This window comes from Haliotis rubra, unplaced genomic scaffold (assembly GCF_003918875.1).
Source record: "Haliotis rubra isolate DU_JTF1 unplaced genomic scaffold, ASM391887v1 Scf550, whole genome shotgun sequence".
NCBI lineage: Eukaryota > Metazoa > Mollusca > Gastropoda > Lepetellida > Haliotidae > Haliotis > Haliotis rubra.
In genome coordinates, this window is record NW_025767247.1 from 349,018 (window position 1) to 375,629 (window position 26,612).

General features: G+C 46.1%; 1 protein-coding gene across 2 annotated transcripts; it reads left to right on the forward strand.

Annotated features, from left to right (window-relative positions):
- The first annotated feature begins 589 nt into the window (after positions 1-589).
- Positions 590-21,033, forward strand: LOC124253765 (tripartite motif-containing protein 2-like). 2 transcript variants are annotated; one of them, XM_046687589.1, is made up of 6 exons: positions 767-1,018; positions 10,952-12,123; positions 14,425-14,496; positions 18,553-18,621; positions 18,770-19,368; positions 19,681-21,033. In XM_046687589.1, exons 1-6 carry the CDS (start codon positions 891-893, stop codon positions 19,729-19,731), a joined length of 2,091 nt encoding a protein of 696 aa, XP_046543545.1. In that variant the 5' UTR covers positions 767-890; the 3' UTR covers positions 19,732-21,033. The 2 variants fall into 2 exon arrangements, with proteins under 2 accessions (XP_046543546.1, XP_046543545.1); XM_046687590.1 differs by lacking the exons at positions 767-1,018; positions 19,681-21,033 and adding an exon at positions 590-746 and having other exon boundaries at positions 18,770-19,613.
- Positions 21,034-26,612: the final 5,579 nt, after the last annotated feature.

Consider the following 26,612-nt stretch of genomic DNA (forward strand, 5'->3'; position numbering starts at 1 on the left):
CATTTGCATACCCAGGTGCGATGTTAGTATTTGTATTACCCAGGTGCAATGTTAGTATTTGTATTACCCAGGTGCAATGATAGTAATGGCGTTACCCAGGTGCGATGATAGTAATTGCATTACTCAGGTGCGATGATAGTAATTGCATTACCCAGGTCCGATGCTAGTTTTTGTATTACCCAGGTGCGATGTTAGTAATTGCATTACGCAGGTGCGATGTTAGTAATTGCATTACCCAGGTGCGATGTTAGTAATTGCATTACCCAGGTACGATGTTAGTATTTGCATTACCCAGGTACGATGTTAGTATTTGCATTACCCAGGTGCGATGTTAGTAATTGCATTACCCAGGTACGATGTTAGTATTTGCATTACCCAGGTACGATGTTCGTTTGTTGATTATTACTAAGTTTTCAACATGTGTCTTTCCTCTATAACTTTTCTTTCGCGACAAAGAGAGTTTAGCCCTGATTCCTGTTTGTTGTTTGTGTGTCACAGTAACTTTTGCCTGGGAGTATACATATATAAATATAAAGAGACTTATATCGCCTGCCACTGCTAATCCGGTCCCGCGAGCTCACCTTGTACTGAACTGAAACAAGCCTGTCGAGACAGGGGATATATTTAGCTGGGATCAGCCTTGTGTGTCCGGGCTTAGTGTTATACGCTGCAGTAAGTACTTATACCCCCGACCACGACAGGATTAGCCGAATATACACCTCATTGTGACACCTGAACGTCTACAGGTGAGTTCTACCTGTATCACCTCTTTTCTACAGGTGAGTTCGGCCTGTATCCCCTCCCCAAGCACAGCTCAGAGTAAGAGTCTACGTCACGTACAGCTGCATGTGAGGTGGCTACCCGGCCTTGAAGTTACCTGCCATTCGGCTATGGGTGGTAGACACAGTCGGCCAACACGCCGCTATCCCGGGAGTCTAATACGGTCTTTGAGCGTCCAAACCCCAGCCGACATACCCGTGAAGGGGTTGACTAGATCAAACTCGCAGAGTAATTCAAGGTCAGTCTGTTTGATGTATTGAAATGTTCCTTCACTGGTAGATTCACTTGGCGCCCCTCTCTTTGTGTACATGACATACATCTATTTATAGACGCCTATTTGTTATTGTATTAATATCGCATATTTCGTGAACAAAACACCCTGTAAGCTGGAAATCCTGTGTAGAGCTTTATGGATTCTTTTAAAGAGAATCAGAACAACATGTGGGTTGTGTTCAGCGAAATGTGTTTGTTACCGCGACATGTTGGTATATATGTGGACCCCGTCAGCTGATCGCAGACCGGGGCATGTTGGTATATCTGTGGACCCGTCAGCTGATCATGGACCGGGGCATGTTGGTATATATGTGGACCCGTCAGCTGATCACGACCAGGGCATGTTGGTATATAAGAGGACCCATCAGCTGATCATTGACCGGGGCATGTTGGTGTATATGTTCACCCGTCAGCTGATCATGGACCGGGGCATGTTGGTGTATATGTGGACCCGTCAGCTGATCATGGACCGGGGCATGTTGGTATATATATGTGAACCCTGTCAGCTGATTATGGACCGGGGCATGTTGGTATATATGTGAACCCTGTTAGCTGATCATGGACCGGGGCATGTTGGTATATCTGTGGACCCCGTCAGCTGATCATGGACTGGGCCATGTTGGTATATATGTGGACCCGTCAGCTGATCATGGACCGGGGCATGTTGGTATATATGTGAACCCTGTCAGCTGATCATGAACCGGGGCATGTTGGTATATATGTGAACCCTGTCAGCTGATCATGGACCGGGGCATGTTGGTATATATTTGAACCCTGTCAGCTGATCATGGACCGGGGCATTTTGGTATATATGTGGACCCCGTCAGCTCTGATCATGGACCGGGGCATGTTGGTATATATGTGAACCCTGTCAGCTGATCATGGACCAGGGCATGTTGGTATATATGTGAACCCTGTCAGCTGATCATGGACCGGGGCATTTTGGTATATATGTGGACCCCGTCAGCTCTGATCATGGACCAGGGCATGTTGGTATATGAGGACCCATCAGCTGATCATGGACCGGGGCATGTTGGTATATATGTGGACCCGTCAGCTGATCATGGACCAGGGAATGTTGGTATATATGTGGACCCGTCAGCTGATCATGGACCGGGGCATGTTGGTATATATGTGGACCCATCAGCTGATCATGGACCGGGGCATGTTGGTATATATGTGGACCCGTCAGCTGATCATTGACCGGGGCATGTTGGTGTATATGTTCACCCGTCAGCTGATCATGGACCGGGGCATGTTGGTATATATGTGAACCCTGTCAGCTGATCATGGACCGGGGCATGTTGGTATATATGTGAACCCTGTCAGCTGATCATGGACTGGGGCATGTTGGTATATCTGTTGACCCCGTCAGCTGATCATGGACCGGGCCATGTTGGTATATATGTGGACCCGTCAGCTGATCATGGACCAGGGCATGTTGGTATATCTGTTGACCCCGTCAGCTGATCATTGACCGGGGCATGTTGGTATATATGTGAACCCTGTCAGCTAATCATGGACCGGGGCATGTTGGTATATCTGTTGACCCCGTCAGCTGATCATGGACCGGGCCATGTTGGTATATATGTGGACCCGTCAGCTGATCATGGACCAGGGCATGTTGGTATATATGTGAACCCTGTCAGCTGATCATGGACCGGGGCATGTTGGTATATATGTGAACCCTGTCAGCTGATCATGGACCGGGGCATAATGGTATATATTTGAACCCTGTCAGCTGATCATGGACCGGGGCATTTTGGTATATATGTGGACCCCATCAGCTCTGATCATGGACCAGGGCATGTTGGTATATATGTGGACCCGTCAGCTGATCATGGACCGGGGCATGTTGGTATATATGTGAACCCTGTCAGCTGATCATGGACCGGGGCATGTTGGTATATATATGTGAACCCTGTCAGCTGATCATGGACCGGGGCATGTTGGTATATATGTGAACCCTGTCAGCTGATCATGGACCGGGGCATGTTGGTATATATGTGAACCCTGTCAGCTGATCATGGACCGGGGCATGTTGGTATATCTGTTGACCCCGTCAGCTGATCATGGACCGGGCCATGTTGGTATATATGTGGACCCGTCAGCTGATCATGGACCAGGGCATGTTGGTATATCTGTTGACCCCGTCAGCTGATCATTGACCGGGGCATGTTGGTATATATGTGAACCCTGTCAGCTGATCATGGACCGGGGCATGTTGGTATATCTGTTGACCCCGTCAGCTGATCATGGACCGGGCCATGTTGGTATATATGTGGACCCGTCAGCTGATCATGGACCGGGGCATGTTGGTATATATGTGAACCCTGTCAGCTGATCATGGACCGGGGCATGTTGGTATATATGTGAACCCTGTCAGCTGATCATGGACAGGGGCATGTTGGTATATATTTGAACCCTGTCAGCTGATCATGGACCGGGGCATTTTGGTATATAAGTGGACCCCGTCAGCTCTGATCATGGACCAGGGCATGTTGGTATATATGTGGACCCGTCAGCTGATCATGGACCGGGGCATGTTGGTATATATGTGAACCCTGTCAGCTGATCATGGACCGGGGCATGTTGGTATATATGTGAACCCTGTCAGCTGATCATGGACTGGGGCATGTTGGTATATATGTGAACCCTGTCAGCTGATCATGGACCAGGGCATGTTGGTATATATGTGAACCCTGTCAGCTGATCATGGACTGGGGCATGTTGGTATATATGTGAACCCTGTCAGCTGATCATGGACCGGGGCATGTTGGTATATATGTGAACCCTGTCAGCTGATCAAGGACCGGGGCATGTTGGTATATATGTGTCAATATTAGGGATACAGAGTAACAGCCTAAAATCAGTTTTTTTCTATTTCCGACAGTACTATAGCAGCTGCCTTCCTGTAAATGATTTACGATCGCTTTGAGGTCAGAGACTCAGATATAACCGCTTCTCACCGACTGCGTCACAAGGGAACAAATACTGCTTTACTAGAGAGCCTGTCACACAACTGCACTGGTAGAGACAAGCAACATTTCATTACTCGGGAAACAAGCCATTAACTGCTTCACTTGGTGCACACCATACAACTACATCGCAGTAAGTTATAATACTGTGACGTCATGCGATCAGCTGACGAGGTCCAACATGCCCCGGGGTCCAATATCGACGCACACTAATTTGCATAAAGCCATGGTCTGTTCCAAATACTTTTTGGACTTAGAAAAAACCCGCATTGCTCATTTCTGCACTAATTTCCCCTCAGTAAAGTCCTTTTTCTCCGTTTCCTATCTCTCTACCACTGAGACTGTAGTTAGACCGAACTTAGTTTAACAGATATTTCACACTTTCACATATCAACTATATAAATTGTAGAGATAAATGAGAAAATACAGGTTTTCTTCTATTTCCGACAGTATTATTTTTTTTTATAGTTCACAGTGTTGAATGAAGCCCTCTTCTTGTGTGTGGTGTAGATGATGTGGTTGAGGTGTGCTTGGGTGTTTTATTCCTACACCTGTGTGGTGTAGATGATGTGGTTGAGGTATGCTTGGGTGTTTTATTCCTACACCTGTGTGGTGTAGATGATGTGGTTGAGGTGTGCTTGGGTGTTTTATTCCTACACCTGTGTGGTGTAGATGATGTGGTTGAGGTGTGCTTGGGTGTTTTATTCCTCTTAAATACATCCAGTCTACTGTCAGGTTGAGACCTATATTTGCTTCACCTTTCCAGCCTGAACATTTAGGACACTGTATTCGCCTGAATGAATTTCCCGGTTTCTTGACGAAAATGTTGGGGTAAGCATGGAGGACCAGTGTACTGTTGGGGTTGGGGTGAAAAGGGGTGGTTGGGTTTTTGTTTGTTTTTGTTTTGTGTTGTTTTGTTTTTTGTGTGGATCGTGTGGTTACTGGATAGGTTGGTGGGGGAGATGTTGTATGACAAGACAGCAACAGACGAAACCCTGCACCTCTCACCTTGCGAACAGACCCGTCCTCACAACAACGGGCAATCTTCTTGAGCCTTCTTCTCCTCGTAAATAGCAACGGGGAATCTAACTTGTCGCACTTGGTCTCTTCTATCAACACAGAACTTGAGCACAACAGAGAGTGTGGACAATTATAGCCTATATCTTATCGGTTTATACCACCTCAGTTATAGCCTATATCTTATCGGTTTATACCACCTCAATTATAGCCTATATCTTATCGGTTATACCACCTCAATTACAGCCTATATCTTATCGGTTTATACCACCTCAATTATAGCCTATATCTTATCGGTATATACCACCTGAATTATAGCCTATATCTTATCGGTATATACCACCTCAATTATAGCCTATATCTTATCGGTATATACCACCTCAATTATAGCCTATATCTTATCGGTTTATACCACCTGAATTATAGCCTATATCTCATCGGTATATACCACCTGAATTATAGCCTATATCTTATCGGTTTATACCACCTGAATTATAGCCTATATCTCATCGGTATATACCACCTCAATTATAGCCTATATCTTATCGGTTTATACCACCTCATTTATAGCCTATATCTTATCGGTTATACCACCTCAATTACAGCCTATATCTTATCGGTTTATACCACCTGAATTATAGCCTATATCTTATCGGTATATACCACCTCAATTATAGCCTATATCTTATCGGTATATACCACCTGAATTATAGCCTATATCTTATCGGTTATATACCCACCTCAATTATAGCCTATATCTTATCGGTTTATACCACCTAGCCTATATCTTATTATCGGTTTAATTATAGCCTATATATCGGTTTATCGGTTTATACCACCTCATCTTATTATACCATCTTATCTCTAGCCTATATCTTATCGGTTTATACCACCTCAATTATAGCCTATATCTTATCGGCCTATATCTTATATACCCACCTCAATTATAGCCTATATCTTATCGGTATATACCACCTCCATTATACCACCTCAATTATAGCCTATATCTTATCATCGGTTTATACCACCTCTAGCCTATATCTTTCAATTAGCCTATATCTTATCGGTATATACCACCTCATTTATAGTTATACCACCTCAATTACAGCCTATATCTTATCGGTATATACCACCTATATCTCGGTAATTCATCGGTTATATAGCCTATATCTTATCGGTATATATCTTATCCACCTGAATTATAGCCTATATCTTATCGGTATATACCACCTCAATTATAGCCTATATCTTATCGGTTTATACCACCTCAATTATAGCCTATATCTTATCGGTATATACCACCTGAATTATAGCCTATATCTTATCGGTTTATACCACCTCAAGTATAGCCTATATCTTATCGGTTTATACCACCTCAATTATAGCCTATATCTTATCGGTATATACCACCTCAATTATAGCCTATATTTTATCGGTTTATACCACCTCAATTATAGCCTATATCTTATCGGTTTATACCACCTGAATTATAGCCTATATCTTATCGGTATATACCACCTCAATTATTTCACCCGCAGCACTTTAGTAAGTGGCAAGCATGTAATCGTCTGACTGCTGTAAGTGTGGGAATGAAGACGGAGATGCATTGTCGATATAGCAGACCACGAGGTTGTATCAACAGTATGCAGAGATGAATCAAACTGATCAAGTGTAACCATATTCAGACTGAAACATAGTTCTTAATTAACATTAGATCAATACATTAGTGCTATCGCGATGTCTGTCCGGGGTCACCTACACAGACCCGGGGTGACCTACACAGACCCGGGGTGACAGTTATTGTGTTACCAATCGCAGGGCCTGGTAATCGTTCTGGTTATATATTGACTGTCGGGGTGACCTACACAGACCCGGGAAGACAGTCATGGTGTTACCAATCGCAGGGCCTGGTAATTGTTCTGGTTATATAGGGAATGTTGTGGTGACCTACACAGACCCGGGGAGACAGTCATGGTGTTACCAATCGCAGGGCCTGGTAATCGTTCTGGTTATATATTGACTGTCGGGGTGACCTACACAGACCCGGGGAGACAGTCATGGTGTTACCAATCGCAGGGCCTGGTAATTGTTCTGGTTATATAGGGAATGTTGGGGTGAAAGTTGTGTGGCCTCAGCTGACGCCAGCAATCGTTCTGATTATCTGAAACGATCGATTATGTTAAAACACACAATTAATGCTCAAAATTGTAGTGGAGTGGGCGATGGAGTGCCAGCAGAGGTGGCAGTTGCAGTAGCTGTTGCGGCAGAAGTAGCAGTAGCTGTTGCGGTAGAAGTAGCAGTAGCTGTTGCAGTAGCTGTTGCGGTAGAAGTAGCAGTAGCTGTTGCAGTAACTATTGCAGTTGCAGTAGCAGTAGCAGTAGCAGTAGCAGAAGTAACAGGTCCTGAGACAGTACCCTCCGGACATCACGAAGCATCGTGATTGTTGACTGAAGTGACCTGTCACAGCGCTTGAATCTAAAGTAGCTGCCAGTATTTCGGTGTTTCCAGACATGTATATTGTCCGCACTGGATTTCCAACACAGACGCCATCCCTATTGTTATCGATATATCCCTCCCACACAGACCTACTCACTATTGTTGTTATCAAGATATATAGATGTAGGCATGGACAAGTCCACTGAGCAGCTGATAGAAAAACGGAAAGAAATGAGTTGTCTCCCTTGGGCCACAGAGCGTGTCGTTGGATGACAGTTTTGCCTGTCAAATGAGGTCTAGATAATGGACTGCTTTTCCAATTATCCTTTGTTGTATATGAGCATATATCGCCATTGCAGGCTGAGTTATCATATTATTAGCCACAGTGGAACATTTCAACATCCCATCTGGTGTTGTTTTCGTTGCTTTGGATCGACGTCAGTCCTCTTAGTTGTTCTGAATCTTTTGTCGGGTATGTGTTGTAGTTTGGACAGTTCACGTTCAACTTCAATGGCTCTGAAAGGCTTGAGACGTTTTGTCATAAAAGCATATTTTATCTTTCGCCGTAGATGTTGCATCGGGCATTGCTACGTAGCCGGCGACAAACACTGCAGTCGGGCAGATAAATGTAGTTGTAAAAATGCGTTGAACTCTTGAGATGTGTAAAGTATTATATAAACAATGGAATGATCATGAGAGTGACATATCAAAATAAGTCACTAAAAGTGGAAGGTATCATTAATCTATAATATTTGTACCATGCATAGCCAAACACGCCTCGCCAGAAGTCCGCTAGTGGGCGTGGCATATGCTATTTCTTTGGTATGGAAACATAAAAGATAAATGCTTTCTTAACAAATAGATGCCACGTAATAACTTGCAATGTACTTCTACCTTAATTCATTCCTCACATAATCACTGGTGTTATCACCTCACATAATTACCAGCTTCATCAATATATCACTACACCACTCACTTTATTACCAGCTTCAACAATATATCACTACACCACTCACATAATTACCAGCTCCATCAATGTATCGATACACCACTCACATAATTACCAGCTTCATCAATATATCACTACACCACTCACATAATTACCAGCTCCATCAATGTATCACTACACCACTCACATAATAACCAGCTCCATCAATGTATCACTACACCACTCAAATAATTACCAGCTTCATCAGTGTATCACTACACCACTCACATAATTACCAGCTCCATCAATATATCACTACACCACTCACATAATTACCAGCTTCACCAATATATATACCAGTGTTATCAATATATCACTCCATCAGACACTTAATTACCGTGTTATCAATATATCACTCCATCAGACACTTAATGACCAGTGTTATCAAGGTATCACTCCATCAGACACTTAATGACCAGTGTTATCAATATATCACTCCATCAGACACTTAATGACCAGTGTTACTCGTCACTTTATGGCTGGAATAATGCCGATGTGACGTAAAACCCAACTCGACTCAACTTAATTGCCACTTTTATCACTATATCACTCCACCACACACCTAATACCATCAATTTATCCATCGCTGACGTTATTCCATCACGGCACTTCTTGCACTCACGCTCTTCCTGTGACGTCACCTCTAACTCACCACGACCTTAATGACGTCACCATCTGACTATCCTTCTCCCCTGACGTCAGACCCTCATTCACTTTCTCCCTATCAATATCATCTGACTCATCTTCTCCCTGTTAATCGCCCCTCACTCACCTTCCTCCAGACGTCGCCCTCCCACCTTCTCCTGTGACGTCATTCTCTCACCTTCTCCCATGACGTCGCCTCTCACTCACCTTCTCCCTGTGACGTCACCCCACCTTGTTATCACCTTCTCCCTGTGACGTCACCTCTCACTCACCTTCTCCCTGTGACGTCACCCCTCATCAAACCCTGTGACGTCGCCCCTCTCACCTTCTCACCTGTGACGTATTTCACCTTCTTTCTGTACGTTGCCCCTCTCACCTTATCCTGTGACGTCACCATCTGACTCATGTGACGTCGCCCCCACTCACCTTCCTCCTGTGACGTCGCCCTCCCACCTTCTCCCCTGTGACGTCATTCTCTTCACCTTCTCCCTATGACGTCCCTCACTCACCTTCTCCCTGTGACGTCACCTCTCACTCACCTCCCTGTGACGTCACCCCTCATTCACCTTCTCCCTGTGACGTCACCCCTCTCACCTTCTTCCTGTACGTTGCCCCTCTCACCTTATCCCTGTGACGTCACCATCTGACTTACCTTTCCCTGTGACGTCCCTCATTCACCGCTTCTCCCTGGGACGTGACCCACTCTTCTCCCTGTGACGTCACCCCTCATTCACCTTTCTCCCTGTGACGTCACCCCTCTCACCTTCTTCCTGTAATGTTGCCCATCTCACCTTATCCCTGTGACTCGTTCTCCCTGTGACGTCGCCCCTCACTCACCTTCCCTGTGACGTCATTCTCTCACCTTCTCCCTGACGTCGCCTCTCACTCACCTTCTCCCTGTGACGTCGCCCCTCACTCACCTTCTCCCTGTGACCACTTTCTCCCTGTGACTCACCCCTCATTCACCTTCTCCCTGTGACGTCACCCCTCTCACCTTCTTCCTGTACGTTGCCACTCTCACCTTCTCCCTGTGACGTCACCTCTCACTCACCTTCTCCCTGTGACGTCACCCCTCACTCACCTTCTCCCTGTGACGTCACCCCTCATTCACCTTCCTCCTGTGACGTCACCTGCCTCTCACCTCTCACCTGTCTCACCCTGTCTCTCCTATGACGTCACCCCTCCTCCTCACCTTCTTATCCCTGTGACGTCACCCTCTCACTCACCTTTCTCCTGTGTGACGTCGCCCCTCACCTTTCACCTCTCTCCCTGTGACGTCGCCCCTCACTCACCTTCTCTCCCTGTGACTCACCTTCTCCCTGTGACGTCACCCCTCTCACCTTTCTTCTTCCCTGCCACTCTCACCTTCTCCCTGTCGTCACCTCTCACTCACCTTCTCCCTGTGACGTCACCCTCATTCACCTTCTCCTGTGACGTGTGCCCCTCACCTCACCTGTTTATCACCCCTGTGACGTCACCTTATCCCTGTGACTCACCTCTCACCTTCTCCCTGTGACGTGTCATTCACCTTCTCACCATTACGTCACCTCTAACTCACCTTCTCCCTGTGACGTCGCCCTCTCACCTTCTCCCTGTGACGTCACCCTCTCACCTTCTTCCTGTACGTTGCCCCTCTCACTTTATCCCTGTGACGTCGCCCCTCACTCACCTTCTCCCTGTGACGTCACCATCTGACTCACCTTCTCCCTGTGACGTCGCCTCTCACTCACCTTCCTCCTGTGACGTCGCCCTCCCACCTTCTCCCTGTGACGTCATCATCTCACCTTCTCCCTATGACGTCGCCTCTCACTCCACTTCTCCCTCCGTGTTTCAGGCCTGTCATGGCGGAGTATCTGAAGGTCGGGGACATGCAGGAGGCAGTTATGGAGTGTCCTGTCTGCTCCTACGTGTTTGACAGCGATGATCGGACTCCGAGACTGATGTCGTGCTGCGTCTCCTCCGTCTGTTCCACCTGCATCACCGACATCATCTCCCGTGGAGGCAGCAACTGCATCGACTGCCCCTTATGCAGGACCAGCCATTCTGTGACAGAGGGGGTGGAGAGTTTCCCCCTTGAACGCGTCATGCTGAAGATGGTGGATTACGTCAAGGTTCAGAAGGGCCACAAGTTCCCCTGCACCGGCTGTCCTGATGACAACCAAGCTGTGGCTCGCTGCAAGGACTGTGGTTTGTTCCTGTGTGAGGATTGTCTTAGTGCCCATAGAAGGAACGGGGTGACACGTGATCACACTACCGTCAGTTTCCAGGAACTAAGGAACCAGTCAATCCTGACTTTCGGCACCAGCCATCACTGTGGGCAACACAAGCTCCACCCCCTTCAGTTCTACTGCCGGAAGTGTGACAAGGCCATCTGTGTGTCGTGCACTGTGGTGGAGCACAAGGAAGTCAATGGTCACACCATCGTGTCCCTGGACGACATCTGCCACGAGAGGGCGTCCCAGGCAGACTCCGTGCTGACCTCGCTGGATGAGAGAATTAAGTCACTAGGCGCTGACGTCGAGACCATGACCAAAAAGAAGAAGATTCTCAACACTTCCAAGACGGCTGCGAAGAGACAGGTTGCATCTACATTTGATGCTCTTGTTGAGAGTTTAAAGCAGAGAAAGGCCATGTTGATGACTGAGACAGACACGAGACATGAGGTTCACAGTACAGCCATTGACAGACGTCTAGACGAAACAAAGTCACTGATATCACGTGTTGCGTCAGCCGCCGAGTACATCAGGCACGTGCGTTCCAAGGCGGACGAGATTGAGTCGCTTCAGTTGTTTTCCCAGGTGAAGCGAGTTCTGGATGGGATCATTGACGAGGAGCCGGAAGCAGATGACTGGGAGAGAAAGGGTTTGGGATTCGACCCGGCCTTTGCACGTGATGTGGACAAGCTCATTCAGAACACAGGGGAGATAAAGACAGTCACCTTCATGAAAGACCAGCTCAACTCGGAGGCCCAGACTCTGTATGTTCAACCCGCCGCCCATCGAGAAGGTAAATTTGAATCGTTGCTTGTCGTAGACAGATGTCGCGAAGTGAAACTTTGTAATTGAGTACAAAACGTGTTCACATTTGAGAGTTTTTTTTGTATATTTTCTGTTAGGATGTTGTAATGGATCAGTAATATTCAACAGCCCGATATCTTTTGTTGTTGAGGTGATGCTGAAAGAGAGTGAGTGAGTGAGTTTGGTTTTACGCCACTTTCAGCAATATTCCAGCAATATCAGAAGGGGCTTCGAACATTGTATCCACGTGGGGGATCGAACCCGGGTTTTCGAAGTGACGAGCGAACGTTGTAACCACTAGGCTACCCCAGGCTGAAGGTGATCGCGAGTAGTGATGAATACTGTGTGGTGGTAGTCAAGGTTGATGGTATGTTGTGATGATATAGATAATACAGAACGGCCGGCGAGGTGACATAATAGATCGGAGGTAGGAACCGTGACTGGGTTGACTACCCAGTGACCCAGGGTTCATCACGTCAGTCCCTGGTTAGCATCGACCAGTCGACTTTATCGAGTACATCAGGTCGTAGTTCACCGAACATGATACGACTGCAACGAAATACACCATGCACTGATCTTCATGTCAACTTGTTTCATGTTCGATTGGCGAGAACAATCGCCATGTCCCCTTGGCGAGAACAATCGCCATGCCCCCTTGGCGAGAACAATCGCCATGCCCCCTTGGCGAGAACAATCGCCATACCCTCTTGGCGAGAACAATCTTCATTGTTACATAGAAGCTATTATATGAACGTGGCCCGTCGTCATGTGCAGGTACATGTAGTAAGTATAAATAGTTTACTTACCCATTCAGTTTTCTGTACACACTTACAATTACAGCACAGTTTCCTGTGTACAGAAAGAAACTACCTGTGCTCTTTATACAATCGTTTAAATGTTATGGTTTGGAATAACAAATCTGTTTTGTCATTCGTCTGATCAATGTGTTGTCATGAACTATAACAGAGACAGATCCACAAGCCATAAGTGAAGGGTGAACGACTACAGTGTTGAGTGTAACCACCATTTGCGTTGATACAGGCGGGCTGCAACTACGAATTAAAGAAACTCGATAATAAAAAAAAAGAACCCACATTTCTAAATTGCAGAATCGAATATTTTCAGATACTAGTAGCGGCATTAACCCACCCACCAACCAACCAACCAACCAACCAACCAACCAACCCATATGACATAACGTTACGAGCTGGGTCTGGTCCAGCATCGTTTCATCTCATTACAGACTTGGTCTGTGGGGGTGAATGTCTGCTCCGGGACTTACCCTGCACGATGTCGCACGAACTTCAACATGGGGTCTTCACCTTGTGTTCAAGTCACGTGACTCTTCCAAGACCACTTGATCACTGTGTGTAAACATTCTCCTTGACGCCTGTAGAACTTTGCACGACCATCAGAGCTGTCGAAGACGCCCAATGAACCACAAATGCTGTCCACACCAAGTCAGGTGTGCCTGACGGTGACGTGGGAAGAACAATATTATTGGACGTCGGAGTTGATCTCCTCAACCCTCTGCATACGGTTCTACCACTGACTGGTGTGAAGCAATTGATTGTCATACGGTTCTACCACTGACTGGTGTGAAGCAGTTGATTGTCATACGGTTCTACCACTGACTGGTGTGAAGCAATTGATTGTCATACGGTTCCACCACTGACTGGTGTGAAGCAATTGATTGTCATACGGTTCTACCACTGACTGGTGTGAAGCAGTTGATTGTCAAGGTTGTTAAAATGTGCCAATTTCGTATAGTCCAATGATTCACCAACCATCTTGTTCACGTGACGTCACACGTGGAGAGCAGCCCTTCTCAAGTAACGTCCACAAACAGATGATACTGTGTCTATGTGAACCTTAAAATTTGGTATGGCGCCATAACTGTTTCCACGTGGATTTTCAACAGTCCGTACATTGCGTAATCGCTTTTCTCCGTCTCACACAATGTTGTTATGAGCACCTAATGCCTGCAACATAACTGTGGGGTTCACACTGAGAAACACACGCGTGGGAGTATCACGCTGAAACAACACTTACACCGTGCTCCGTACATCCACCATCTTCTCGAGCCAGGGTGTCCTGCATCCTGCCCTCCCTCTAGAACGCCTCACAATGCCTACATTTTACTGAACTTGACATGAAGCAGTTATCTTTTCCGTCAGTGTATATCTGGGTCCACATGAATCAGTACTTACAGAAGAATGCAAGGATACGATATAAAGGGAATAGGATGTCCCAAAGTCGCCATGTTATCTGATATGCCTTTCTCTTCCAGCCAAGAATCTTCAGAGTCACGTGACTGTGTTCGGCCACCTGGGTGACGAGAGACAGCCCGTCCACGTGAACAGTAAGTAGCATGACTTTCCCTACTGCCTACTGCCTACTGCCTACTGACTACTGACTACTGACTACTAACTACTGCTGTGCGCTGAACGCTGCATGTCCATCACAAGTCGTGTTCCGAGCTGACGTTATTTCTGTGAGGGTCTGAGTTAGAAAAGGTCACACCCCGTATCAACCCTTTGGCTGCACCCTATCGGCTGTGTCACGTTAAAACAGCGGAACATCCCATCTCAATCATTTGGCTGCACCCTTTAGGCTGTGTCACGTTAAAACGGCGGAACATCCCGTCTCAATCATTTGGCTGCACCCTATGGAACATCCCATGTATGGGTCGTGTCGCTTTAAAACAGCGGAACATCCCGTCCCAATCATTTGGCTGCACCCTATCGGCTGTGTCGCGTTAAAACAGCGGAACATCCCGCCTCTATCACCTGGCTGCACCCTATCGAGTGTGTCGCGTTAAAACAGCGGAACATCCCGTCTCTATCAGCTGGCTGCACCCTATCGGTCGTGTCGCGTTATAACAGCGGAACTTCCCGTCTCTATCAGCTGGCTGCACCCTATCGGCTGTGTCGCGTTAAAACAGCGGAACTTCCCGTCTCTATCAGATGGCTGCACCCTATCTGCTGTGTCGCGTTATAACAGCGGAACATCCCGTCCCAATCACCTGGCTGCACCCTATCGGTCGTGTCATGTTAAAACAGCGGGACATCCCGTCTCTATCACCTGGCTGCACCCTATCGGTCGTGTCGCGTTAAAACAGCGGAACATCCCGTCTCTATCAGCTGGCTGCACCCTATCGGTCGTGTCGCGTTAAAATAGCGGAACATCCCGTCTCTATCAGCTGGCTGCACCCTATCGGCCGTTATAACAGCGGAACATCCCGTCTCTATCAGCTGGCTGCACCCTATCGGTCGTGTCGCGTTAAAACAGCGGAACATCCCGTCTCTATCAGCTGGCTGCACCCTATCGGCCGTTAAAACAGCGGAACATCCCGTCTCTATCAGCTGGCTGCACCCTATCGGCCGTGTCACGTTAAAACAGCGGAACATCCCGTCTCTATCAGCTGGCTGCACCCTATCGCCTGTGTCGCGTTATAACAGCGGAACATCCCGTCTCTATCAGCTGGCTGCACCCTATCGGCCGTTATAACAGCTGAACATCCCGTCTCTATCAGCTGGCTGCACCCTATCGGCCGTTATAACAGCGGAACATCCCGTCTCTATCAGCTGGCTGCACCCTATCGGCCGTTATAAAACAGCTGGAACATCCCGTCTCTATCAGCTGGCTGCACCCTATCGGCCGTTATAACAGCGGAACATCCCGTCTCTATCAGCTGGCTGCACCCTATCGGTCGTGTCGCGTTAAAACAGCGGAACATCCCGTCTCTATCAGCTGGCTGCACCCTATCGGCCGTTATAACAGCTGAACATCCCGTCTCTATCAGCTGGCTGCACCCTATCGGCCGTTATAACAGCGGAACATCCCGTCTCTATCAGCTGGCTGCACCCTATCGGCCGTGTCACGTTAAAACGGCGGAACATCCCGTCTCTATCAGCTGGCTGCACCCTATCGGTCGTGTCGCGTTAAAACAGCGGAACATCCCGTCCCAATCACCTGGCTGCACCCTATCGGCTGTGTCGCGTACAAAAAAGCGGAACATCCAGTCCCAATCATTTGGATGCATCCTATCGGTCGTGTCACGTTAAAACAGCGGAACATCCCGTCCCAATCACCTGGCTGCACCCTATCGGCTGTGTCACGTTAAAACAGCGGAACATCCCGTCTCTATCAGCTGGCTGCACCCTATCGGCTGTGTCACGTTAAAACAGCGGAACTTCCCGTCTCTATCAGCTGGCTGCACCCTATCGGCTGTGTCACGTTAAAACAGCGGAACGACCAGTCTCAATCATTTGGCTTCACCCTATCGGTCGTGTCGCGTTAAAACGGCGGAACATCCCGTCTCTATCAGCTGGCTGCACCCTATCTGCTGTGTCATGTTGAAACAGCGGAACATTGCAATATGGGGTCACTCACTCACTCTACCACTTACTACCACTTACTACCACTGTCACTCAGTGTATCTGTAATGGGAGGCTTGGGTTCATGTTCATCATTGAGGGTCAGCATGTACCACCCCTACACTTGCCCCACCACCCTCGACCCCACACTTGCCCAACAAACCTACAAACCCTCTCTACACTGCACACTGCGCACACCGCTGAAGCTGAACATATTGGATGCGTCAACAAACACTGTGACGTATCTAGACGTATGTTGTTGATGTGAAGCTGAACATATTGGATACGTCAACTAACACTGTGACGTATCTTGTTGTTGATGTGAAGCTGAACATTTTGGATACACCAAGTAGCACTGTGACGTATCTTGACGTATCTTGTTGATGTGAAGCTGAACAAATCGGATACGTCAACTAACACTGTGACGTATCTTGTTGTTGATGTGAAGCTGAACATTTTGGATACACCAAGTAGCACTGTGACGTATCTTGACGTATCTTGTTGATGTTAAGCTGAACATTTTGGACACAGTCACTAACGTAGTGACGTATCTTGACGTATCTTGTTGATGTTAAGCTGAACATATTGGACACAGCCACTAACATAGTGACGTATCTTGACGCATCTTGTTGATGTTAAGTTGAACATATTGGACACAGCCACTAACATAGTGACGTATCTTGACGTATCCTGTTGACGTGAACCAGACCAAATACAGGATACTAACCGACATTGTTACGCAAGTTCACGTATCCTGTTGATGTCTCGCTGTGTGCCGAGTTTGTACAGGCTCGTCAAGTGATGTGCACCCGATAACCCAGTAAGGTCAACGGAACTGTGTGTTGCAGTGGGGCATTAAAGCGTTGTTCATGCATCAGGTAATTCTTTAGGTAACAAGGTAACCGTATGTTTCAGACAGTGTCGGGGTCATCAAGTGATCTGTAGGGTAAACCGAAGACATGCACCGGCCCAAAACCGTGTACTTGAAATAAGAACACTTAACTCCTTTGGTGTGATGCGACGTTATATGTGTGAGCGGAGTGATGTGACGATGTGTGACGGACGCTCTGTCACACAGCTAACTGACGTCGAGCTCGCTCTGTGATATAAGCCAGTTTAACGTCACATGATTACACAATGCTATTTAGAAAGTGGTCAAATGTAACATATGTTACATTTGGGATTACACTTTCTTAGTAAAGTACAAATTCTAGTACTTTTTTAGTTGAGCCCCATCCGGGATTCGAACTCACACCCTAATCGCCAGCACACAAAGTCAGCCGCCTTACCCGCTGAGCCACCGCGACTTCCACAAAAATGGAAGTCGGACAACTGGTAGTCTAGACTGCGGGTTTTGTGTGCCCCTCTAATATGTGTTAATTGGCACGGCTCCTGTAGTATTTTCATGGGCTCTCTTCGTCAACACACACAAGGGACAACACGATCGACATGCGAGTAATTCCAATCACCTGCTTTATTCTAACATAGTACACAAGTCACGTGATACACATAAAGTAATCACAGAGATAATATAGGCTGTACAAGTCATTGAGAATACTACAGCTCCCACGGTCGAAAGCTATGATTACACAATGCTATTTAGAAAGTGGTCAAATGTAACATATGTTATAATTGGGATTACGCTTTCTTAGAAAAGTACAAACTCTAGTACTGTTTTTAGTTGAGTCCCATCCAGGATTCGAACTCACACCCTCAGAGTCAGGCACCTAATCGCCAGCACACAAAGTCAGCCGCCTAAGCCGCTTTCTAAATGGTATTGTGTAATCATAGCTCTCGGCCGTGGGAGCCGTGCCAATTAACACTTATCAGAGGGGCACACAAAGCCCGCAGTCTTGACTACCAGTTGTCCAACTTCCATTTTTGTGGAAGTCGCGGTAGCTGAGCGGGTTAGGCGGCTGACTCTGAGGGTGTGAGTTCGAATCTCGGATGGGGCTCAACTAAAAAAAATACTAGAAAAATACTGTACTAAGAAAGTGTAATCCCAAATATAACATATGTTAACGTCACATGTTTTTCAGGCCTCCTTGGTGACAGAGTTATCGTCCTTGACGACGTGAAAATCGACACAAGGCCAGCAGCAATACACTGTAAGTGGAGCACCAATAATAATAATAATAATGATATACCTCAGGGCTATAACATATCTTGATATGTTGTAACAGATATGATGTTACTGATTGCTGTCTTCCTTTGTTGTAAGCTGTTCACCTTGACATCACCTTGTGTCTCTTCCAGGTCCTCGGCTTCGGTTTGATGCAATATGTTTATCACGTGATTGCTCTACTACACCAGAGGGAGTTTTTGTCAACCGGAAGCTCCAGAAGCCAACATCAGGGTCGGATACGGGATGTAGGCTAAAGGTGGGCCGACGAGCCCTAGTGTGCCCCACGCTGGGAGGAGACGGTCTTCAGCTCTGGCAGACAACAGTCAGAGCAAAGATCAAGACAGCGTCCGCTGACAACAGTATGATATTTGAAGCTGCAGTAACGCCGAGGCCTGTGGATGCTGGGTTTGCACAGCCCTGTGGCTTCAGCTTGAACCTTAGCGACTGTCATGTTCACAGCCAGTTATGTCTCAAGTTACGAAAAGACGGAGAGCTTAAAGCTGACATTCCAATTGGCTTGAATCAACCAGAAGTGGAGCTTATCCTTGACCTTGGCTTCCTCCTTGACGGCACCAAGAAGCAGTTGCACGTGCTCGACCTGCCTGCGAGGAAGACGCTGGTGAGCGTGGACGGCATGGACACCTCGACCCCTCTGTGGATGGTGTTCTACGTGGACACACCGGAAGAGTCGGACATTGAGGTCACGCTCGTATCAGGGGCCGACATTGAGGTCACTGACAAGCTGGCTGAACTACTGAAGATGTGTGTTGAAGAACATTGAGGTCACTGACAAGCTGGCTGAACTACTGAAGATGTGTGTTGAAGAACATTGAGGTCACTGACAAGCTGGCTGAACTACTGAAGATGTGTGTTGAAGAACATTGAGGTCACTGACAAGCTGGCTGAACTACTGAAGATGTGTGTTGAAGAACATTGAGGTCACTGACAAGCTGGCTGAACTACTGAAGATGTGTGTTGAAGAACATTGAGGTCACTGACAAGCTGGCTGAACTACTGAAGATGTGTGTTGAAGAACATTGAGGTCACTGACAAGCTGGCTGAACTACTGAAGATGTGTGTTGAAGAACATTGATGTGGTGTTCGCATGACGGGGACCAGTTGTTTTAACAATTCTATGTTGTGTTCACATCACGTGAACCAGTTGTTTAACATGTTCTATCTGATGGTTACATGACAGGGACCATTTGCTTAACATGTTCTATCTGATGTTTACATGGAGGGGACCAGTTGTTTAACATGCTCTATGTGATGTTTACATGAAGGGGACCAGTTGTTTAACATGCTCTATGTGATGTTTACATGGAGGGGACCAGTTGTTTAACATGCTCTATGTGATGTTTACATGAAGGGGACCAGTTGTTTAACATGCTCTATGTGATGTTTACATGAAGGGGACCAGTTGTTTAACATGCTCTATGTGATGTTTACATGGAGGGGACCAGTTGTTTAACATGCTCTATGTGATGTTTACATGAAGGGGACCAGTTGTTTAACATGCTCTATGTGATGTTTACATGAAGGGGACCAGTTGTTTAGCATGCTCTATGTGATGTTTACATGAATGGGACCAGTTGTTTAAGAGGGAACATACAGGAGCACTGGCGGACATTTGCTATAGTCACAAACACAAGAGAGTACAGTATTGTGGAACACGTTTATATACCTGACAGTGTTGTCAACAACTCACAAACACAAGAGAGTAAAGTATTGTGGAACACGTTTATATACCTGACAGTGTTGTCAACAACTCACAAACACAAGAGAGTACAGTATTGTGGAACACGTTTATATACCTGACAGTGTTGTCAACAACTCACAAACACAAGAGAGTAAAGTATTGTGGAACACGTTTATATACCTGACAGTGTTGTCAACAACTCACAAACACAAGAGAGTAAAGTATTGTGGAACACGTTTATATACCTGACAGTGTTGTCAACAACTCACAAACACAAGAGAGTACAACATTGTGGAACACGTTTATATACCTGACAGTGTTGTCAACAACTCACAAACACAAGAGAGTACAACATTGTGGAACACGTTTATATACCTGACAGTGTTGTCAACAACTCACAAACACAAGAGAGTACAACATTGTGGAACACGTTTATATACCTGACAGTGTTGTCAACAACTCACAAACACAAGAGAGTACAACATTGTGGAACACGTTTATATACCTGACAGTGTTGTCAACAACTCACAAACACAAGAGAGTAAAGTATTGTGGAACACGTTTATATACCTGACAGTGTTGTCAACAACTCACAAACACAAGAGAGTACAGCATTGTGGAACACGTTTATGTGGTTAGAAGTGTTCGTGAAAATTATATTATTTTCGTTTTATGAATAAATGCTAGTTTCACAAGAACATCGTTCTTGTTGACAATACTGTAGTCAGTTTTCTGGAGTGAGTGAGTGAGTGACAAACCCCCACAACGTCCGTGCTGCAGAAACCACATAGTAAACGACGAAATGCACGTTACAGCAACACCAGCGGCCATTGACATCCTGGAATGTTCCATAGTTCTAAATGATCACGCTAACTCAAAAGTGATATTCGTCGCATCCTGAAAATGTAGATACTCATCACATCCTAAAAATATTGCTGTCATCACATCCACTTGTTGGTATTCAAAACATGGCAATACTGTTGGTATTTCATACTGAGACATGTTGAATACTGCCACCTCAATACTCAGATAATAACATCGATATGCTGAATACTGCCACCTGAACACTGGGATAACAACATCGATATGCTGAATACTGCCACCTGAACACTCGGATAACAACATCGATATGCTGAATACTGCCACCTGAACACCGGGATAACAACATCGATATGCTGAATACTGCTACCTGAACACTCGGATAACAACATCGATATGCTGAATACTGCCACCTGAATACTCGGATAACAACATCGATATGCTGAATACTGCCACCTGAATACTCGGATAACAACATCGATATGCTGATTACTGCCACCTGAACACTCGGATAACAACATCGATATGCTGAATACTGCCACCCTGAACACTGGGATAACAACATCGATTTGCATCGATTTGCTGAATACTGCCACCTGAATACTCGGATAACAACATCGATATGCTGAATACTGCCACCTGAATACTCGGATAACAACATCGATATGCTGAATACTGCCACCTGAATACTCGGATAACAACATCGATATGCTGATTACTGCCACCTGAACACTGGGATAACAACATCGATATGCTGAATACTGCTACCTGAACACTCAGATAACAACATCGATTTGCTGAATACTGCCACCTGAATACTCGGATAACAACATCGATATGCTGAATACTGCCACCTGAATACTCGGATAACAACATCGATATGCTGAATACTGCCACCTGAATACTCGGATAACAACATCGATATGCTGAATACTGCCACCTGAATACTCGGATAACAACATCGATATGCTGAATACTGCCACCTGAACACTGGGATAACAACATAGACATACTGAATACTGCCTCCTGAATACGGTGTGTCCTGATTGTTCGTGAAGCTGAGTGTAGACGGTGTATGCTGATTGTTGGTGAAGCTGTGTGTAGACGGTGTGTCCTGATTGTTCGTGAAACTGAGTGTAGACGGTGTATGCTGATTGTTGGTGAAGCTGCGTGTAGACGGTGTGTCCTGATTGTTGGTGAAGCTGTGTATAGACGGTGTATGCTGATTGTTGGTGAAGCTGTGTGTAGACGGTGTATGCTGATTGCTGGTGAAGCTGTGTGTAGACGGTGTATGCTGATTGTTGGTGAAGCTGTGTGTAGACGGTGTGTCCTGATTGTTCGTGAAGCTGTGTATAGACAGTGTATGCTGATTGTTGGTGAAGCTGTGTGTAGACGGTTTGAGCTGATTGTTGGTGAAGCTGTGTGTAGACGGTTTGAGCTGATTGTACGTGAAGGTGTGTGTAGACAGTGTGTCCTGATTGTTGGTGAAGCTGTCTGTAGACGGTGTGTCCTGATTGTTGGTGAAGCTGTGTGTAGACGGTGTATGCTGATTGTTGGTGAAGCTGTGTGTAGACGGTGTGAGCTGATTGTTGGTGAAGCTGTGTGTAGAAGGTGTATGCTGATTGTTAGTGAAGCTGTGTGTAGAAGGTGTGTGCTGATTGTTGGTGAAGCTGTGTGTAGAAGGTGTGTGCTGATTGTTTGTGAAGCTGTGTGTAGACGGTGTGAGCTGATTGTTGGTGGAGCTGTGTATACGGTGTTAGCTGATTGTTGGTGAACCTGTGTGTAGACGGTGTGTGCTGATTGTTGGTGAAGCTGTGTGTAGATGGTGTGAGCTGATTGTTGGTGAAGCTGTGTGTAGAAGGTGTGAGTTGATTGTTGGTGAAGCTGTGTGTAGACGGTGTTAGCTGATTGTTGGTGAAGCCGTGTGTAGACGGTGTGTCCTGATTGTTGGTGAAGCTGTGTGTAGACGGTGTGAGCTGATTGTTGGTGAAGCTGTGTGGCTTAAGTATCAGGTACAATGATCATAAATTTCCGACGCGTATAATGTCAACATTTGAATATACACTGTTTATGACCATACCATTGTAGTAGAGCATACATAAAACAAAACTCGTTTTCTATATACCCGTCGTGCACTCGTGTCGGTTGAGTAACAAAATGTTATGTTTATCAACAAACAACCTTGCCAGGGTTATACAGAGCATAATGACAACCACAATAGCCGTTATTGTTCGTTCTGGTTCAGCACATTCTGTTTCAGTATTTAAAACATACCTATGGCGGTTAGCAAATCAATGCAAAGTTTTAAGCAATAAATCCCTGGTTGCTTCCAAGCGAGCAGAGCAATCTGTGTGTAGTTTATTATGAAACACTCCCGTGTTCAGCTATAAATACAGGAGGCTGGCCAGCCTTCGTGTTAGTTCATTAGGGACTGGCTGACTGCGGGCTGACAGCAGGCAATGAACTGTTACGAGACCCCAGGCAATGGGAACAGATGAGTCAGGGCAGATTTATTTGTTACATTGATGTTTTGTTTTTACAGTTTCCTGACTGGACCACGCTAGACAGACCTAGTGAGTCAGGATGATCGCCATGTTGTGCTGATGTATAGACAGGACTCATCATGGGTGTACCAATTGTTAGTTAATCGGTATTTACCGAGCCTTTCGTGAGCTCGACAGATACCATACAAAACAACCCGCGAGCATGGAGTTCTATCAGTTTTACACTACGGGTTTAATACTTGAACAGATTTTGTAGAATAATTTGAAAGTTAAATAACGGAAAAACAACGATTCTGTACAATTTCACCTGAGAACATCTGTTCACGTGCGTGTCCCACTTCCATGCCATTGTGTAACAAGTCCATGCTATTGTGTCCTACTTCCATGTCATTGTGTCCATCTTCCATGTGATTGTGTCCATACTCCATGTCATTGTGTCCTACTTCCATGTCATTGTGTCTCACTTCTATGTAATTGTGTCCCAATTCCATGTAATTGTGTCCCACATCTATGTCATTGTGTCCCACATCTATGTCATTGTGCCCCACTTTCATGTCATTGTGTCCCGCTTTCAAGTCATTGTGTCTATCTTCCAAGTCATTGTCTCCTACTTCCATGTCATTGTGTCCATCTTCCATTTCATTGTGTCCTAATTCATGTCATTGTCTCCCAATTCCATGTAATTGTGTCCTACTTCCATGTCATTATGTCCCGCTTCCATGTCATTGTGTCCTACTTCCATGTAATTGTCTCCCACTTCCATGTCATTGTCTCCCACTTCCATGTCATTGTGTCCCACTTCCATGTCATTGTGTCCCACTTCCATGTCATTGTGTCCCACTTCTATGTCATTGTGTCCTAGTCCCATGTAATTGTGTACCACGTACATGTCATTCTGTCCCACTTCCATGTCATTGTGTCCTACTTCCATGTCATTGTGTCCTACTTCCATGTCATTGTGACCCACTTCGTGTCATTGTGTCAAACTTCCATGTCATTGTGTCCCACTTCCATGTCATTGTGTCCCACTTTCATGTCATTGTGTCCCACTTCCATGTCATTGTGTCCCACTTCCATGTCATTGTGTCCCACTTCCATGTCATTGTGTCCCACTTCCATGTCATTGTGTCCCACTTCCATGTCATTGTGTCCCACTTTCATGTCATTGTGTCCCACTTCCATGTCATTGTGTCCTAGTCCCATATCATTGTGTCCCACTTCTATGTCATTGTGTCCTAGTCCCATGTCATTGTCTCCCACTTCCATGTCATTGTGTCCCACTTCCATGTCATTGTGTCCCACTTCCATGTCATTGTGTCCCAATTCCATGTCATTGTGTCCCACTTCCATGTCATTGTCTCCCACTTCCATGTCATTGTGTCCCACTTCCATGTCATTGTGTCCTAGTCCCATGTCATTGTGTCCCACTTCCATGTCATTGTGTCCCACTTCCATGTCATTGTGTCCCACTTCCATGTCATTGTGTCCCACTTCCATGTCATTGTGACCCACTTCCATGTCATTGTGTCCCACTTCCATGTCATTGTGTCCCACTTCCATGTCATTGTGTCCACTTCATATGTCATTGTGTCCCACTTCCATGTCATTGTGTCCCACTTCCATGTCATTGTGTCTCACTTCCATGTCATTGTGTCCCACTTCCATGTCATTGTGACCCACTTCCATGTCATTGTGTCCCACTTCCATGTCATTGTGTCCCACTTCCATGTCATTGTGTCCTAGTCCCATATCATTGTGTCCCACTTCTATGTCATTGTGTCCTACTTCCATGTCATTGTCTCCCACTTTGATGTCATTGTGTCCCACTTCCACGTCATTGTGTCCGAATTCCATGTCGTTATGTCCCACTTCCATGTAATTGTCTCCCACTTCCATGTCATTGTGTCCATCTTCCATTTCATTGTGTCCTAGTCCCATGTCATTGTGTCCCACTTCCATGTCATTGTGTCCCACTTCTATGTCATTGTGTCCCATGTCTGTCCATGTCATTGTGTCCCACTTCCATGTCATTGTGTCCCTACTTCTATGTCTTCCATTGTGTCCCACTCCCATGTCATTGTGTCCCACTTCCATGTCATTGTGTCCCACTTCCATGTCATTGTGTCCCACTTCCATGTCATTGTGTCCCACTTCCATGTCATTGTGTCCCACTTCCATGTCATTGTGTCCCACTTCCATGTCATTGTGTCCCACTTCCATGTCATTGTGTCCCACTTCCATGTCATTGTGTCCCACTTCCATGTCATTGTGTCCCACTTCCATGTCATTGTGTCCCCACTTCCATGTCATTGTGTCCCACTTCCATGTCATTGTGTCCCACTTCCATGTCATTGTGTCCACTTCCATGTCATTGTGTCCCACTTCCATGTCATTGTGTCCCACTTCCATGTCATTGTGTCCCACTTCCATGTCATTGTGTCCCACTTCCATGTCATTGTGTCCACTTCCATGTCACTTCCATGTCATTGTGTCCCACTTCCATGTCATTGTGTCCCACTTCCATGTCATTGTGTCCCACTTCCATGTCATTGTGTCCCACTTCCATGTCATTGTGTCCCACTTCCATGTCATTGTGTCCCACTTCCATGTCATTGTGTCTCACTTCCATGTCATTGTGTCCCACTTCCATGTCATTGTGTCCCACTTCCATGTCATTGTGTCCCACTTCCATGTCATTGTGTCCCACTTCCATGTCATTGTGTCCCACTTCCATGTCATTGTGTCCCACTTCCATGTCATTGTGTCCCACTTCCATGTCATTGTGTCCCACTTCCATGTCATTGTGTCCCCACTTCCATGTCATTGTGTCCCACTTCCATGTCATTGTGTCCCACTTCCATGTCATTGTGTCCCACTTCCATGTCATTGTGTCCCACTTCCATGTCATTGTGTCCCACTTCCATGTCATTGTGTCCCACTTCCATGTCATTG